The sequence below is a fragment of the Neofelis nebulosa genome, chromosome 5 (genome assembly GCF_028018385.1).
Source record: "Neofelis nebulosa isolate mNeoNeb1 chromosome 5, mNeoNeb1.pri, whole genome shotgun sequence".
Classification (NCBI taxonomy): domain Eukaryota; kingdom Metazoa; phylum Chordata; class Mammalia; order Carnivora; family Felidae; genus Neofelis; species Neofelis nebulosa.
The window spans coordinates 154,918,789-154,932,345 of NC_080786.1; the positions used below are offsets into that span (position 1 = coordinate 154,918,789).

Consider the following 13,557-nt stretch of genomic DNA (forward strand, 5'->3'; position numbering starts at 1 on the left):
GCCTCCAGGACGCTGTGGCATCACACACTCGTGACCGAGGACAGGCGATCGGCCGCCCTGTGCTGCCCTGCTCTTATCGGTTGGCGATCTTTTTGAGTTCTTAGTTTCCTGCAGCTGCTGTGACAAATGGCCGCAAACTAGGTGACTTTAAACAGCAGAAATACAGGGGCGCCTGGGTGGCGCAGTCGGTTAAGCGTCCGACTTCAGCCAGGTCACGATCTCGCGGTCCGTGAGTTCGAGCCCCGCGTCAGGCTCTGGGCTGATGGCTCGGAGCCTGGAGCCCGTTTCAGATTCTGTGTCTCCCTCTCTCTCTGACCCTTCCCCGTTCATGCTCTGTCTCTCTCTGTCTCAAAAATAAATAAATGTTAAAAAAAAAAAATTTTAAACAGCAGAAATACATTCACTCACTGCTCTGGAGGGCGGCCATCCGGAATCAAGGTGTCGCCAGGATCCCGTTCCCTCTCCTGCCTCCCCCAGCAGCCAGCCTCTGCCTCCGTCTTCACAGGAAATCCCCCGCCGTGTATGTCTCTGTGTCCAAATTTGCTGCTTCTTAGAATGACACTGGTCATTGCATTAGGGTTCACCCTGATCCGGTCTGACCTCATCTTAGTTTCTTCACATCTGTAAAGACAGGCGCCAGGGGTTAGGATTTCTACATAATTTCTGTGGGGGAAACCGACTGAGCCACCCAGGCGCCCCAGCGGGACACGAGTTTTAATCCAGAAGTTCATTCTGAGTTTGTCATTCCGTGTATTTTCTTTCATTCTATCCCATGTTTCAGTTGCCAATAATTTTATTTTTATGTATTTATTTATTTTTAAATATTCATTTATTTTTGAGAGAGAGAGACAGAGTGTAAGCGGGGCAGGGGCAGAGAGAGAGGGAGACACAGAATCCGAAGCAGACTCTGGGCTCTGAGCTGCCAGCACAGAGCCCGACGCGGGGCTCGAACTCTGGAACTATGAGATCATGACCTGAGCCGAAGTCTGAGGCCCAACTGACTGAGCCACCCAGGTGCCCCAGGACTCAACATATTTTTTAAACATTTCTTGTCACGTTGCACAAATTCTCGAGTTGCCAGAATCATTGCCTAACTTGAGCAAAGTCCATTTGTGTAAGCTCGGATCACTGGTATTTTAAATACCTATGACTAAGAAATACTCATGTTGGGAACAACAAAGATGTAAAAGGCTTGAAAGCTTGTATTTCATGTTTTAAAGACTATAAGGCATCTGTCACCCGTCTTTATTGAACATATTTGATATAGAATACACACCTTTCACTTGTAGTACTCCTACCTGTCATATCTAGCCCTTTCTCAACTTCTGACTTCCTTTGTTGCAGATAGGTGGGCTTAACCTCCTTCGGGCTTCCTGCTTCTTCCTGGAATGATTGCTGGCGTCTCCTAACTAAAACTTGAAAAGGGGAGGTTTAAGGTTAGCTCGCGAGATGAGTGATTTCTCCACGGTGGGAGTCCATGCTGTGTTGAACCCGAGGACAGGAGTTTCAAGGCGGTGGCTTTTTCCCTTCCCTGTGGCGCCTGGCAGCCCTTGGGTTTATTTTATATCACAGACACGGTATGAGCAGGTCAAGCCTTTGGCCCGGGTTTCGGGGTCCACCTAGGCTGAGGGTGGGGGTTGGTGGGCGCTGACTTTTGCCCCAGCCCCAGGCAGAGTGCAGCAGGAGTAGCTGGTGCGTCCATTGCGATGATGTTAGAAATAAGCCCACCGACCCAATCAAAGGAGGGATGCGGAGACTCAAGCACAGTGAAGTGAGGCTTTAATCAACGTTCTTGCAAGAGCAGGTGTCTGATGCACAGGCACACTCAGGGCAGTTACAGCAGACAATTTATCTCCTCGCGTGCAAGTCCCTCCCCTGGTTCCTCATTGGCTGAGCACTACGGTGGGGGGGGGGGGGGTTGCAGCCTTACCAGGAAGTCGCCTATGCCCACGGAAAGCCAAAAGTGGTCTGGTTGGAACAAACGTACATTCCCTGAGGTGACACAGAGACTTTCAGTCCCTCCTCCCTTTGTTCTTTGGTGCATGCTCATTGCAAAGCCCCCGAAAATAAGCCCGTGAGACAGAGGGGGGAAGAAGAACCAGAAGTGAAATGTCTAAGGGTTTGGGACTCCATTGTGGGGAAGGGGGGTTGTACATATTTCCAATAGGTTATAAGCCTACTATTTAACTAGACAGCACGGCGTTTATTTGGTATTTCTTTAAAAAATTTTTTAAGTTTATTTATTTAGAGAGATAAGAGAGAGACTGGGCAAGGGGCAGTGAGAGAGTGAGAGAGAGAATCCCAAGCAGGTTCTACACTGTCAGTGCTAAACCCAATGCAGGGCTTGAACTCACAAACCGTGAGATCATGATCCGAGCAGAAATCAAGAGTCAGAAGATGCTTAACCGACTGAGCCACCCAGGTGTCAGTATTTCCAACAATGAATCCTCTCCCTTCTCACAACGATGGGCACTTCTGTCTCCAACCCAAGAGCCTCCTTGTATGACCAGCAGTGAGGCCTCTACTCACACTTGGCTCCATTGCCATATGCCATGGATTCCTCTCACTCTGTTTTGCTTGCCCAGCCTGGGTTCGATGTTGACAGCGGGGCTCACCGTATGCTGGTGACCGTGGATACTACCTGGAAACAGAATGGCTGTGAGGCAGGTGGATGGCCCTGCTTAGCTTCTGTGACATCGTGTGTATTTACGTCTACCCGTATTTACAGGTAGAGTGTAAGGGTGTGTGCCGGTATTCTGAGCTCCTTTCCCGAGCCGTGGAGAACTGGTGTGTGATGCATGGCTGGATTGGCCACCCCTTGGGGGTCCTCTTCTGGCCCAAACGGACGATTTGATTATTTACTTATTTATTTTTTGCCCATTGCTGTTCGGTAGCTTTTTTCACCCCTGGGATCCCCAAAGAGGACAAAATGCTCCTGGCTTGCTGGTGTAACCACATTCAAGACACTCAACTAGGAGGTTTGTTTATGAGTTTGTGCACACCAGCCAGCACCGGTCACAGGTTGGACGTTTTGGGATCTTTATTATATGGCACGTCATATACCTGTACCTGGTAATACACAATCTCAGCACTGCCGTTTTAGGAAGATAGAGAGCACTGTCTGAAGAGTAAAACGGTGCTGCCCTGGGCCAGCTTCATCATTCCAGGGAGCCGTAAAGGGCGGTGGGAAACTTCTCTCCTTCCAGCACCACGATTTATACCTGGCCTCGCTAAGGCCAGGCTCGCGCTCCCCAGTGCCAGGAGCGCCTCCAAAGCGCACGCGCGCTGAATAAGTGGCCTTATTGGCGGTATGTGGGGGGACTGCTTCAGTTTGCCAGCCCTGCAACCCACCCCAGAAACAAACAAAAAGTCAGCCCACAAGCCAGGCCCTCAGAAAGTGGTGCCGTGGAGGAAAACGGGGGAAGGTACCGAATCAAAAAGTTTTCCCGGGAGCAGAGAGGTTAGGACAGCCAGGACCCTGGTGAGAAGACACGCTCCTCGGGGAAGGTAGGTGTGGATTCCAGAAGCCTCCGTGGGCATCCAGAGCCCTTTCCACTACATCAGGCCGCGCCCGGAAACCATAAGCTTTTTTCAGCCAGACAGGCCGCTGGGGAGCCGGCAGAGCTGTGCAGTCATTTGGGAAGCAGGTGTTTGGGTGCTGACCGTAGAGGTGCTGCTTGCCAAGTGCTGGTGTGGGAGAACCTCTCAGAGCCTCAGTTTCTTCATCTGTAAATTCGACCCGGTGACTTGAGATCCCTTCAGAGGCTCTAACACGCAACGTTTACAATCTGTTTCAGTTCTGAGCGCTCGCGAAAGCTCTAATATTCAGCTGTGTGCAGTCACCCGGGCATCTGTTAAAATGCAGAATCTGGCTCCGCACCCTGGGGGGAGGGGAGGGCACGGGTCACAGGTCACAGCTGGCCGGGAGGGACTAAGAGTGCCTGGTAGGGCTGGGTCGAAGCAGTTTCCCAGGACCCAGCCCCCATGTCATGGGTGAGTCCTCTGCATTTTGTCCTGTTCCCCTGGTTCCCCTTAATCAGGCACTCGGCCCCAGCCCGGGGACGCTGTTTGCGAGCGGGACAGAGGCCAGCTTCTCCTCTGCGTGGTGGTTGTCTGCGTGGAACCTGGAATGAGTAGCTTTTTTCATCTTCCTAAATGTTATTTGGTCAGTGTCTCCTCTGCGGGTTCAGCAACCTCAAGCAGACTGCCTTCCAGAAGCTTCCTTGTGTTTGGCAGGTTGGAAACGAGGAGAGCGTTTTCTCCAGGGACCGTGCTCTCACGGCGCGTGTGCTGACGGTGTCCTTTTTAACTTTTCAGTCTGTCACGGGGCAATAATTTGTAAAGCGATAAAAATGAGTTAGTAGGAGAACAAAATGGAAATTAAAAAGTACGTAAATACAAGCGCTCCTTTTTCAGTTCCTGGGTGCAGCGGACATCCGGTTTCCTGGTTGGGCTGATGTCTGTTTCAAGGCTTCCTCTCCCATCCTGTGGCTACCTCGTTGCCGATCAGCCCTAACTGTTGGGCTTGTGGATCGGGCAGTCTGGGGAGGCCAGACTTCTCACTGATACACGTGTTCTAGAAAGCTTGCTCTGTAAGACGCGGGGCAAGTCAGAAGTTATTAGAAGTGGTTCCAGCCACTGATTTTGTTTTGCTGTCCCTCCCTTTAGTGGGACGGTGGTTATTTTTGCTAAAGTGGAAAGGGAATATGGTGGTGCTGGTTTCTGTGCTTCCCAGCCCCTCTCCAGTGGGAGTGGAAAGAGAGCTTTTATACCCGGCAGCAAATAGGTCTAACCCAGAGGTTTTCTATCCCAGGATGTTGTGCCTTCTCGGGGACATTGGGCACTGTCTTGAGATGTTTTTTGGTTGTTACAACTTGGGTGGTGCCACTGGCATCCGGTGGAAGCCAGGGACGCTGTTGAACATCCTGCAAGGGAGGCACGGGACGGCTCCCCATGGCAGATAGATGATGGTCTGGTCTGAACTGTCACCGATGCCAAGGGTGAGAAATCCTGGTAACTTGGCCTGCCACCTGCGCCGGCCCGGGAGCAGTGAGGGGAGAATGCCCACGAGAAGCATCTGCTGTGGGCACGCGCCAACAGTGGCTGCTCGTGACGCCCGTGGACCTCCCCTGATCTTCAAAGCCCTGTCTTGTTCCAGCACTGCGGGTCTCCTCCTTGGGCACATTTATTGAGTGACTACTGTGTGCCAGGCCCTGTTCTCCGGGGGGGGGGGGGGGGAGGGAGTGCAGTTTGGCTGTGGCCAGCAGCGTGGGAAGACGTGGAGGGAACCAGGTGAGGCCAGGCAGGCAAAGGCAAGGGCTGTGCACTGGGCAGGGTCCCTCACCGTGAATGCACGTGGGCCCTGGGTGCTGCTGACGGATGCATTGGCCTTGGGAGTAGCTCATCTTTCCTCTATTTTCTTTTTTAAATTTTTTTAACGTTTATTTATTTTTGAGACAGAGACAGAGCATGAACGGGGGAGGGGCAGAGAGAGAGGGAGACACAGAATCGGAAACAGGCTCCAGGCTCCGAGCCATCAGCCCAGAGCCTGACGCGGGGCTCGAACTCACGGACCGCGAGATCGTGACCTGGCTGAAGTCGGACGCTCAACCGACTGCGCCATCCAGGCGCCCCTCTTTTTTAAATTTTTTTAACGTTTATTTATTTTTGAGACAGAGACAGAGCATGAACGGGGGAGGGTCAAAGAGAAAGAGACACAGAATCTGAAACAGGCTCCAGGCTCCGAGCTGTCAGCACAGAGCCCGACGCGGGGCTCGAACTCACAGACTGCGAGATCATGACCTGAGTCGAAGTCGGCCGCTCAACTGACTGAGCCACCCAGGCGCCCCTTTTTTAAATTTTTTTAATGTTGGTTTATTTTTGAGAGAGAGACAGACAGAGCATGAGTGGGGGTGGGGCAGAGAGAGAGGGAGACACAGAATCCGAAGCAGACTCCAGGCTCCGAGCTGTCAGAGCCTGACGCGGGGCTCGAACCCACGAACTGTGAGATCATGACCTGAGCCGAAGTCCGGCACTTAATCGACTGAGCCACCCAGGCAACCCTGTCTTTCCTCTATTTTAAAATTGCGCTTTGGGGTTAGATTTTATTAGAACAGAGTCCTTAGAGAGGCAGTGTGTGTGTGTGTGTGTGTGTGTGTGTGTGTGTGTGTGTGTATGCGTGCGTGTGCGTGTGTGTGCCCGTAGGGAGTGAAGAGTGGGTGGGGTGAGCTAACCATGGTTAGCCAGGAATTTCTGAATTAAAAAAGAAAATTACGGGGGCGCCTCGGTGGCTTGGTCAGTTACGCGTCCGACTCTTGATTTCAGCGCAGGTCATGATCTCACGGTTCGCGGGGAGCCCCGCGTCCGGCTCTGTGCTGACAGCACGGAGCCTGCTTGGGATCCCCCCCTCTCCTCTCTCTCTCTCTCCCTCTGCCCCTCCCCTGCTTGTATGTTCTCCCTCAAAATAAATAAATAAAACTTAGAAAAAAAATTAAAAAAAAGAAAGCAAAATGACGCTCAGCGTGCCCAAGGGAGGTGGGATGCCAGACGACCGTTGCTTGTTTTCTAACAGTGCCTTCGGTCAGGTTCCCCAGGGACAGATGGAGCTAAGCGTGTGGATGGGTGCTATATTTGGCAGGTGGTCCTGGGATTCATGTGTAGAGGGTGGGGGAGGGGAGAAGGGAAGGGGAGCGTGCGGGGAGAGGTTGCAGGTGTGGGCAGCAGTACACGAGCCCCCTGAGGGTCTCTGAGAGGATGCCCAACGGACTGGGGGTCCCAGGTGAAGGGCAAGGGCGCTGGGCTCCCCACCCCCACCCCTGCTCCTGCAGGTGTGTGCCCAAGGCTGCTCCAGAGTGGGCGAACTAATGGCTAACCTTTGGCATTTGTGGTCCTACAGCTGGTTAGAGCAGGCCTCCAGGCGGTCACAGGGGCCGCGCACTTGGGGCTTTGAGGGTCAGATACACGGAACTGTTGGCTCAGCACGGGGTTTGCTGCGGCCGCTGCAGCCCTCCCACTGGAGCTGTGGCTGGCACCGGTTAGGCCAATATCTGGGCAAGGAAAGAAGGAATACGGTTCCGTCACTGAATGTACTTGAGGGCATCATTCGGCCTTTCACAAAGCAGTTTGGAAACGCTGCTTTAAAATCCTAACTTCCTAAAGCGCTCTAGAATCTAACTCACGGAAGCCTCTGTGAGTCAGTCCCGAGTGTGCTTCTCATTGAGACGCGTACTTTGAACTTTTTTCCAGAAGAGGAGGATGTGATGTGTGGGCACTGAGCAAGGGAGAATGCTTGGTGGGGGGGAGGGCAAAGGGAGATGATGTTTTGAGGTTAAAAACAACCACAAAACCTCCTTTGAAGGTCGAGTGCTCTGAACCCGAGACTTCAACACTTTTGCGTGCCAGGTGCCTTGCGATGTCTGAAGGCAGTGAAGCAAGGGGTACAGGACAGGGTCAGGTCCCAGACACCCTGACACTCTCGTGAAATCCACAAGCTTACCGAAGCCTAACGATTTATCATCCAGCTGTGCACGTATAGCGTATATAACACCAATTAAAAAAATTTTTCTTAACGTTTATTCAGTGTTGAGAGACAGAGACAGAGCTCAAGCAGAGAAGGGGCAGAGAGAGAGAGGGAGACACAGATTCCAAAGCAGGCTCCAGGCTCTGAGCTTTTCAGAACAGGGCCTGACGCGGGGCTTGAACTCATGAACGGTGAGATCATGACCTGAGCTGAAGTCAGACTCTTAACCAACTGAGCCACCCGGGTGCCCCACCACCAATTCTTTTCTCTTTTCTTTTTTTTTTTTTTAAGTTTATTTATTTATTTTGAGGGGTGGGGGAGGCGGGCAAGCAGGGGAGGGGCAGAGAGAGAATCCCAAGCAGGCTCCGCGCTGCCAGTGCAGAGCCCGACGCGGGGCTCGAACCCACAAACTGGGAGCTCATGACCCGAGCTGAAATCAAGAGTCGGGCTCCACCGAGCCACCCAGGCACCCTGTCTGACACCAGTCCTTGAATGTACGCTCATTTCAGAAATACCTAAGATGTGTTCTGTCGCCCTAAAGTCTGTAGACATATGTGCATTTTGGCCCCTTACCCCTGCACGGGACCTGGTAGTTTCTGTGACCCCATCTGCCCCACCCAAATGGGAGAGACTGGTGGTCTTTGGGTGGGTGGGGTTGCAGGCCTCGTGCTGGGCTCTTTATAGAGGGCGGAGACCATCCCCACCTTCCCCTCCACCTCTGAGCTGGTGCCTCGCTGGCTCACTCACTAGCTCACTCACTAGGGGACCTGTTCATCCCAGTCCTGGGTTTGTGAGCCATGCCGCTGGCCGGACAAGTGAAACATCCTAGTGTTTGTGTTCAGGCCTCCAGGGAGGCGGGGGCCTGCCCAGCCTCCAATCTCAGCCTCACGCTCCACCCCAGCTCTGCCAGTGCCGTGCGTGGGACTCCCAGTCAGCGGCACACATTTCCTGTGGCTGCCTGGGGGCCGGCCCCACCTCAGGTCCCCTCTGCCCCCCGCCCCAGGAGTGAATACAGACCCAGCCGTTCTGGCCCCTCCAGCCGGACAGACAGCATCCCTCCGCAACCTGCAGTGTCACCTTGCCTTCCACACGGACGCTGTTGCAGCTGTGGTTTGTGATTCTTTGTTTTTCTTTCTTTGAATGTTTATTTATTTTGGACAGAGAGAGAGAGAGAGGGACAGAGCACGAGCAGGGGAGGGGCAGAGAGAGAGGGAGACACAGACTCGGAGGCAGGGCTCCAAGCTCCGAGCTGTCAGCACAGAGCCCGATGCGGAGCTCGAACCCACGAACCGTGAGATCATGACCTGAGCCGAAGTTGGACCGTCAACCGACTGAGCCCCACCCCCCCCCCCCCCCCAGGCACTCTGGTGTCTGATTCGTTGTAAGCGAACCAAGTGTGAGATAGTGAGCTAAGGGAAATACCGGAAAAGCGGCGTTCTGAGGTCTGGTTGTCTGAAATTTCATGGCAGTGTGCCTTCGAATGGCTGTTTTTGTTGGTTGGTTGGTTTTTTAATGTTGGGCACGCCGTCTTTTCGGTCTAGAAGCTCAGGATGTTCAGTTCTGAGGGATTTTCTAGTTAAAATGTCCGCTCTCTTTTTGGGGGGACCAAAAAGAGTTACCCAGATGTTGAACTTCTGGTTCGGTCTCCTGTCCCCATCCCTTGGTCTTTGCTTCTATGGCAGATTCTCGGCTGCCACCTTCACTTTCACTTTCGAGAGCGCTTTCTTGTTCCTCTGAATGTTCCGTTTCATGCTTGTACTTTATTCTTGTTCCAAAACTGCATATCTGCTATTTCTCTGAGGAAATTACTTGCGATTTTCTTTCTTTTTTTTTTTTTTTTTGGAAATTTTCTTCCCGCTTCCTGCCTTTTCTCTGCTGCCCCTGAATCCTGCCCTTAGGGGCCTGGTCTGGTCTGTGTCACACGCCACAGACTTTCTTCCCTCAGATGTCCAGGGATTAGTGGCTGACTGTTCATATTTAAAAGGCAAGTGTTGGGAGTGCCTGGCTCAGTCGGTAGAGCATGTGACTCACGGTCTCAGGGTTGGGAGTTCAAGCCCCACGCTGGGCATGCAGCCTACTTTAAAAAAGTAAATCACGTAGGGGCGCCTGGGGGCTCAGTCGGTTGAGCGTCTGAATCGGGCTCAGGTCATGATCTCCTGGTTTGTGGGTTTGAGCCCCGTGTCAGGCTCTGTGCCGACAGCTCAGGGCCTGGAGCCTGCTTCGGATTCTGTGTCTCCCTGTCTCTCTCTGCCCCTCCCCTGCTCACACTCTGTTTCTCTCTCTCTCAAAAATAAAGATTAAAAAAAAATTTTAAAAAGTAAATCAATTAAAGGGAAGCGTTAAAAGACCAAGAGGAAGGCTGTGTGTGTGGACCGCGTATAGAGTGAGTTTTCGTTATTTATATGCGTGCCTAGGTTTTGAAACATGGCGGTGACAGTGACCCTGTTACCTGACCAGTGAGCGATACTTCCACTTGGGTGGTCAGATCAGAACACCTTCCCAATTCTCTCCTCTCTGGCCTGCGGTGGCCTGTGTGACTCAGCCCATAGCGGTGGACGGTGGGACGTAAATTGGGGTCTCCTGGAGGATTTCTGGGAAGCTTCTCCTGATTGAAGCAATGGATGTGGCTGGGATTATAATTTCTGCTCCTTCCTGCCATTGATGAAGGTGAAAGCCTGTCAACAGGTAGCCAGCATCTGACCTTGAGAGACAGGTTTGGGGGGAGCAGCAGAGATTTGACGCTGGTTTTCTGTGAGGTGTTGATCTAATACCAATTCTCTCTAGACACTTCTGGACGTGGAGAATAATCCCCACTTGTTTGAGCCGCTTGAAATCTGGTTTTTACTTGCAGCCAAAAATGTTCCAAATGTTGTGCCATCAGAAGTTTTTGGGAAAAAAATAGCTTACTAATTAAAAAAAGAAATACTTGAGAGGCCCCTGGGTGGCTCAGCGGGTTGTGTCCCGACTCTTGATTTCAGCTCAGGTCACGATCCCAGGGTTGTGGGATCAAGCCGTGCTTTGGGCTCCACGCCAAGCATGGAGCCTGCTTAAGATATTCTCTCTCTCTCTCTCTCCCTCCCTCCCTCCCTCCCTCCCTCTGCTCCTCTCGCTTGCTTGTATGCTCTCTAAGGTAAAAATTAAAAAATTACTTAATGCAATTTGTCATTCTTCTTAACCTCTCCCAAGAAGAGGAGGACAAGTCCAAAAAAGTCTTCTCCTTAATGTCTTTATTGCTGCTATTGGCCAGACGCTTAGGACCACCAGGAGGAGTGAGAGGGCGAGCAGACTAAGGCCCATGGGCCAAATCTGCCTGTTTCTGTAAAGTTTTATTGGAATGCAGCCATATGGATGATGGTTATGTGTTGTAAGTCGTCTCACCCTACAGTGGCAGAGTTGAGATGAGTGGGCCTAGGTGGCCAGCTGGCTGGCGGTGGTTTTGCTCACACCGGCAGGTGGGAGCTCTCTGTGGTGGGCATGGGGGCGGGGGAGCTCTTGGCTCTCTGAGGAACCCACCGAATACCCCGCAAGATGAGGGTTGAGGGTGTAGACATCGGCCACCTCCAGGATGTACCAGTCGCGAAGTCAGGTGAACGTGTTCTTCCCTCAACCCCCCCTTTCCTTTGGCTCCAGTCCTGGGGAGATCACAGGCATTATTGTGAACCAGGTGGGGAAACAGAAGTAAATCCAGTCATGCCTCCCCTTCCCCAGGGTGGATTTCTGAGCCTAAGGCAGGCCTACCATACTGGACGAGCTTGAGTTTTGTCCTTAGACAGGGCTCCGCCGATCATGTCTGAAAATGAATGAATTCCCACAAAGCTTTTGGAAGAATGCAGCCTTTGCCCAAGACTTCATTCAAGGATGGGGAAGAGCAAGTTTCAGAGCGTGTTTGAAGGCAGTCGTGTGACGACAACGTTCTACCAAAATGTGACGCCATCATACAAAGGCTATGGAGGGGGGTTGGGGAATGTCTCAGAATTATGTACGCATTTGCCCTTTGGCTCACAAATTTGCTTCTGCGGGTTTACACAGGTTATGGGGGGAGGGCATGAAAAGCATCCCCCAAGGCTCTGGTGATGTCACCTGCAGCCGCAAACCATTGGAGACAACCCGGATGTTTGTGGAAAGGCGACTCCCGGAAGGAAGTGTTGGTCTACACTGTGGGACGCGATGCAGCTGTGAGTGAGGACTGTCGTTCAAAACTTCAAGTGAGGAGGGGCTCCTGGGTGGCTCAGTCCGTTAAGACCCTTGATTTCGGCCCAGGTCGTGATCTCCCTGGTTCATGAGTTCGAGACCCACATCAGGCTCCGTGCTGGCAGTGCAAGGCTGCTTGGGATTCTCCCTCTCCCTCTGTCTCTGCCCCTCCCCTGCTTGTGCTCACTCTCTCTCTCTCTCAACATAAATAAATAAGCTAAACAACAACAACCACAACAAAACACCTTCAAGTCAGGAAAGCCAGATGGGGAAAAGAGGGTAGCATGCGTCTAGGAAAGCAGGTAGGCGTGTGTAGGCGCCTGTCTCCCCTCCCCCCACCCCCCCTCGATGGTGCGGGACAGAGGCCCCGAGAGCTGGGTGACTGTGCGGCTCCGTGAGCGCTGCCTTTGTTCCAGTCACCTGTTCTCTGCTGACAGCCCGCAGAACATTCTCCAGGCTCCAGCACATTATCCGTCTGGTATGTTGGAAAGATCAAGACCTCTCAAGATAAAGTTACGTGCTTTCACTTCCCAGAAAGCCACCGTTGCAGACTGGCTGGCTTTTATTGTGATTACAGGGTGACTGGCAGTGGTTTGCTACTTAGCAGATACTGACAAAAAATAATAAGCAATTAAAACAGGTCCCTTTTTAAGGTGATATTTTCACACCGCGTTAGAAACGGCTTTTTCGTAAGAAACTCCTAAGGAGAGAAGTCTCCGGAAGATGGTATCTTTACTTATTTTAATTTAATTTTTTAGAGAGAATGGGAACATGAACAGGGAAGAAGGGGAGAGAAAGAGAGAAACCCAAGCAGACTCCGTGCTGTGTGTGGAGCCCGATGTGGGGCTCAGTCGCATGACCCTGGGATCATGACCTGAGCCAAAATCAAGAGTCAGACGCTTAACTGACTGAGCCACTCAGGCACACCCCCAAAGATGATATCTTTAAATGTTTCCATCATTATTTAACTTCTGCCACCCGGAAATGGTATGTTTGCTATGTGCATAAACACTTTTGAACCCTTGGAGACCATTTATTACCTGTGTAGAAATCTTCCAAAGAATTTTAATTACTTAAGGAAAAAAAAAAAAAAACAAAAAACCAACCACCTAGAGAGAAGTAGCGCCTTCTGGTTAGTTTGCTAGAACTACCGATTGACATTAGGGAAGGTGAAAGTTTAGGATTCATCATCCCCATTTCACAGATGAGGAACCTGAGGCATAGCTGGTGGGCGAGCAGAGCCAGGATTTGAAAACAGCTGGTCTGGGCCCCGATCTTGTGCCCTGAACCACTGCTAAACTCGCTCTTAGCATGTAAGTCCTAGATGTATACATGCATGGGGCTGAGTACTCAAAACTCTTTTTCTTTTTTAAAAAACTGTTTTTAATGTTTATTTTTGAGAGAGAGAGGGACCGAGTGCAAGCGGGGGAGGGGCAGAGAGAGAGGGAGACACAGAATCTGAAGCAGGCTCCAGGCTCCGAGCCATCAGCCCAGAGCCCGACGCGGGGCTCGAGCTCACGGACCGCGAGATCGTGACCTGAGCCGAAGTCGGACCCTCAACCGACTGAGCCACCCAGGCGCCCCAAGAATATTTTTCTTGACGGACTAATTTCTCCACCAATTTTCAGAGTCACTAGTCTGTGAGAAATCGGGTGCCCTGTAAGGGGGGGTGGGGCTGGTTCCATTCAAGAGAAACTGCTCATCGATGAGCTGAGTTCGTGGGTGTCTTGGAATAGCATAGACGCCCAGGAAAGAGGCATTCATTGGTTCATCCGCCAGCCTGTTCGGACGCCCGGCCTTCTGGAAGATGTGCGGGCTGCCTTGTTTAATAAGCGCCTCTCCCGGAG

General features: G+C 52.0%; 1 protein-coding gene across 3 annotated transcripts in view; it reads left to right on the forward strand.

Annotated features, from left to right (window-relative positions):
- The window catches only part of BACE2 (beta-secretase 2), a 91,772-nt gene that overhangs the window by 5,235 nt on the left and 72,980 nt on the right, over positions 1-13,557 (forward strand). The window contains exon 1 of one of the 3 annotated variants that reach the window (XM_058732060.1): positions 11,578-11,694. The exons of the other annotated variants lie outside the window; for them this stretch is intronic. Within the exon in view, the coding sequence (XP_058588043.1) occupies positions 11,593-11,694 (102 nt within the window). The 5' untranslated portion in view covers positions 11,578-11,592. Of the gene's footprint in view, positions 1-11,577; positions 11,695-13,557 lie in introns of those variants that run through there. 3 annotated transcript variants of the gene reach the window in all.